Below are 3746 nucleotides of genomic sequence, written 5' to 3' on the forward strand. Positions count from 1 at the left end.
AACTGGGCCCCACAGTATTACAAGTGTTGTATGAAAAGTAATTTGTTACTCCAAACAGAATGGACACGTTCTTTGATCCATTATTGAGTCAATTATTTTTATGTTGTCAGTAACAGGTAATCCAATGAATGAAACGTGAACACAACTATTCGGAAGCAAAAATTACCATTTATTATAAAAATACAAAAAATATCCCAAAGGATGAAGCTTTCTTTCTAGCTACCAAACAATCACATAAGCGCATAAACAAACAGAATTTCATTCATGATGCGTCTTAACATAAGACAGGGTTCGTGGATATTCCTATACCCATGGTTTTGTATAATGCCATCTCTTTTCGTCAGTGTCAAAATCAAATCATATCTTGTACAAAATTATCAATAACAGGCAGCAAGTGAAGGAAATTCAGTAACAGTCTGTTCAGCAGAATCTCCCACTTTTGTCAATGCTACCGTCGTGTCCTCATATACAGGCTGTGTGTGGGGGGGCTACTCGTGTGGTCTCAAGCCGGTCGACGAGGCCTGGGACAGTGTGTTGGAGGGATCTGAAGGTGTACCGTCATAGCCCAGCTTCTTCATGTCCTTGGTCACGATGTGGAAGGTCAGCGTGACAAAGCCCTGGGAGCACACGCGTGTCACTGAAGACCCCCCCCCAGGGAACAGATAGTTAGATATAAAAATAAATAAAGATTGCTATAAAACATCTAATCACTATGTGAATTACGTTTTTATATTTGGGACAATATTCTTCCTCTCAACACCATCTTTTTTTGTTGTTTTATTGATTAAATGTAAAATAAATGAACCCGCAATAAATTCAGTTAACATAGAATTTTAAGACATCTATTTGTCTGGAATGTTTTTCCTAAACTGCACTTAATGATATTACTGTATCTTCCCTGGGCCTCTATATTACTCCACTTCTATTGGACAACGGTATATAATGTGCCAACTCAGCCCTCTACATGAGCTCCAAATGTGAGGAGGATGTACGTTAAAGACCCACCTTCTCTGCCCTCGCCCTGGGCCACCACCTTTGGGTCTGTGTACTCAGGCCGCCGCCCCATCAGCCAGCTGGATGAGACGGGACAAGGGCAGGGCCATTCACTCTCTTTTCCCTCAGTGCATAACCTTGCATTAGCCAATCACATCAGCCAACACTTTCAGCTTTAGCCCCACCCTCTCAACTGTCATTATGCTGAACACTCACACCTGCAACGTCTCGCGACAACAAACCCTCAAACATGAAAATCACAAGCTGCAGAAACTTCTAGGGGCTAATAAAGAGTAAGATAGAGCCTCAAAATAGGATTATGTAGAAATGATGCATATTTTTATAGAGATGGTCTAGTCATTTAAAGTCATTTTACCGTGTTCAGCAGATGTGTTGACATACAACTGTAAGGATAGTAATAATAATGCACTCTTACCTCGTGAATTTCTGAAGTCTTGATGTGGATTCAGGAACAAACATGGGAATTGTTTTTGTATGTCTGAGGAAAACAAACATGTCTATTTTTGTACCTCCTGTTTAAATAATAACGGCTATGAAAGCAAACGGAGGAGGTTAAAGGAGGGGAATCGAACACAGCGATGAAGTGTTTTTGAGGTAGAGTCAAGACTGTGATGCACTCACTGTCCGGGCGAAAAGGGGATGTGTGTGGCGCCGTAGCCTCGGACCACATCATTGCCAAACGTGTCCGGGCCGTACACGCTCACCACGATCTGAGGCCCTGCAAAGCACACACACAACACACACACACACACACCGTATAATACATGTGGAGAGACAGGCTGTTGTGAGAAAGACTATTTGCCTTAAAGGCTCTGTGCGGTCTATGCAATTGTCTTTTGGTATTAAGTGTATTGTTCTGATGTGGTGTTGAGAAAATGTGTGTGTGTGTGTGTGGGTCTCACATCCAGATGGGTTGGTGCTCTTAAATGTAATTTCCAGTGGGAAGTTCCATATGAGTTTGTGAGGCGACAGTCTGCTTTTGGAGGTTATCTGAGAGATGCCTTCCTCTAGACCCTACAAAGAGTAACAACACAAGGAAGAAATTTAGTGTTAAAGGGATACAATGACATCTCTGTAAATTGATTTGCAGACTCTTACCAAGATTCAGACTTGTTTAGGAGTTCGCTATTCGGAACACATTGGAAATCTTTGGAAGTAATTCAAGTGTTTTCCCCTTACATGAACAGGAGCTATGCAACTGAAACTCTGCAGGTCAATAGAAGCGGATTACGGAAAGCAAATGCTAACCCAGCAAACTCTCCCTCTGGACACACAATGATGACTTTCGACTTAAACAACTCGTCTGAATCAGGGTAAGAAAGGCATATCCCAATTTAATAAACTGTATAAATTTGAAGCACATGCTGTACGTATAATGTATTTCCATGTCATTATCTTTTTGCTGCATTTATTAATTTATTTAATACCAAGCATGAATTGCTCAAATTGTGCAAAGGTAACGTGTCCCACATTGACACGCTATATCCTACATAAGGTTTGTCTGGATCTGGGCACCTTAAAAACACCTGTCGTGTTATGTTATACCAGATTGAACACCGTTTATTATCATAACGTTAAATCCGCCAGTAGAGCCACAACCACTTATAGTTGACAGCAGTGCACACATACTCACCGAGGTAGGAGCCCAGTCGTGGCCGTACACGAAACAATATTTACAGTACAGGTCGTCGTACTCTGGAAACTGAAACAGGGACGGAGGGCAGACAGTAGGTTACTGTTAGAGACAGGTGGACTGACACACGGACAATAGACTTGGGGAGGGTGACTAGCTAACGTTAGCCATCTGACTGGTCCCTATCGGGTCTTACTCGGGTTCTTAATACTCACGTTGCCTCCCTCGATCTGCCCGTTGATCATGAGCAGGAACACCGATGGGTTGTTGGAAGCCATTAATGTTTCATGTATAGTTTTATATGGACGAGTACGTGGATAAAGCCCTTTCTACTATTGCTATGTGGTAAGTTTGAGTTAGCAATAGCGCTGTAAGCCTACTTCGTTGCCAGGGTGACGCGTCCCCGACGGTACCTACGGCAAGCTGCGTAGTCCAAACCTAAAATGTTGACTTTAACTGTCGTGGGCTTTTCTGTCCACAAGGGGGCAGCAATGTTTACATTTAATTCGCAAACTAACGTCGTGCATAATTTGCCAGGAAATATAATGGTTGATACAGGGGTAGAGTAGCACGATATAAGAGATATTAAAACCAAATCAAATATATATATATGTATCTATGTTTTCGTCTGCCATTTCTGGGCAGAATCCAAAGTAGGGATCGCTATTTAAATGCCCTCATTTTAAATGTGCACTTCATCTGAGCTGTTCTGATGTTAATTGTTTAAAAAAAACACTGATTCATTCTAATTTTGAGAGCCTTATCTATTTACCCATTTCAGCCAGACTATACACTGTAAAATTGTTGTGTGTCCATCTCTATTCCTCGCTGCGGTCATCTCTCTGACAGATCTTTGACCCCTGCTGTCTGACATAACCAGACCCTTTGTCTCTCTGACCCTTAGGGGACACCAATCTCTCTATTCTCTCTCACACACACACACACACACACACACACACACACACACACACACACACACACACACACACACACACACACACACACACACAGGTAAATCTCTGCATTCATGTGTGAACCTTTGGAGGCGTCGTATGCATACTGATAATCATATTTCTAAACTATTGAATGGTAAATGGAC

At 42.0% G+C, this 3746-nt stretch overlaps 1 protein-coding gene across 1 annotated transcript; it reads right to left on the reverse strand.

Annotated features, from left to right (window-relative positions):
* Positions 1-148: 148 nt before the first annotated feature.
* b9d1 (B9 protein domain 1) lies at positions 149-3075 on the reverse strand. The gene is made up of 7 exons (XM_060069163.1): positions 2863-3075; positions 2648-2716; positions 1917-2028; positions 1636-1732; positions 1430-1492; positions 1006-1073; positions 149-637 (listed from the first exon to the last, which is right to left on the reverse strand). The coding sequence occupies exons 1-7, from the start codon at positions 2923-2925 to the stop codon at positions 489-491; spliced, it is 621 nt and encodes a 206-aa protein (XP_059925146.1). The 5' UTR covers positions 2926-3075; the 3' UTR covers positions 149-488.
* Positions 3076-3746: the final 671 nt, after the last annotated feature.

Source organism: Gadus macrocephalus, chromosome 2 (assembly GCF_031168955.1).
Source record: "Gadus macrocephalus chromosome 2, ASM3116895v1".
NCBI classification, from domain to species: Eukaryota; Metazoa; Chordata; class Actinopteri; order Gadiformes; family Gadidae; genus Gadus; species Gadus macrocephalus.

Bases quoted from the DNA above. Each gene is read 5' to 3' on its own strand.
- b9d1 (XM_060069163.1), bottom strand. From the start codon at position 2,925: ATGGCTTCCAACAACCCATCGGTGTTCCTGCTCATGATCAACGGGCAG. The intron at 2,717-2,862 runs GTGAGTATTAAG...TCCCTGTTTCAG, and splicing joins GGCAGATCGAGGGAGGCAAC to TTTCCAGAGTACGACGACCT. The intron at 1,493-1,635 runs GTGAGTGCATCA...TGTTTTCCTCAG, and splicing joins ATCCCCTTTTCGCCCGGACA to ACATACAAAAACAATTCCCA.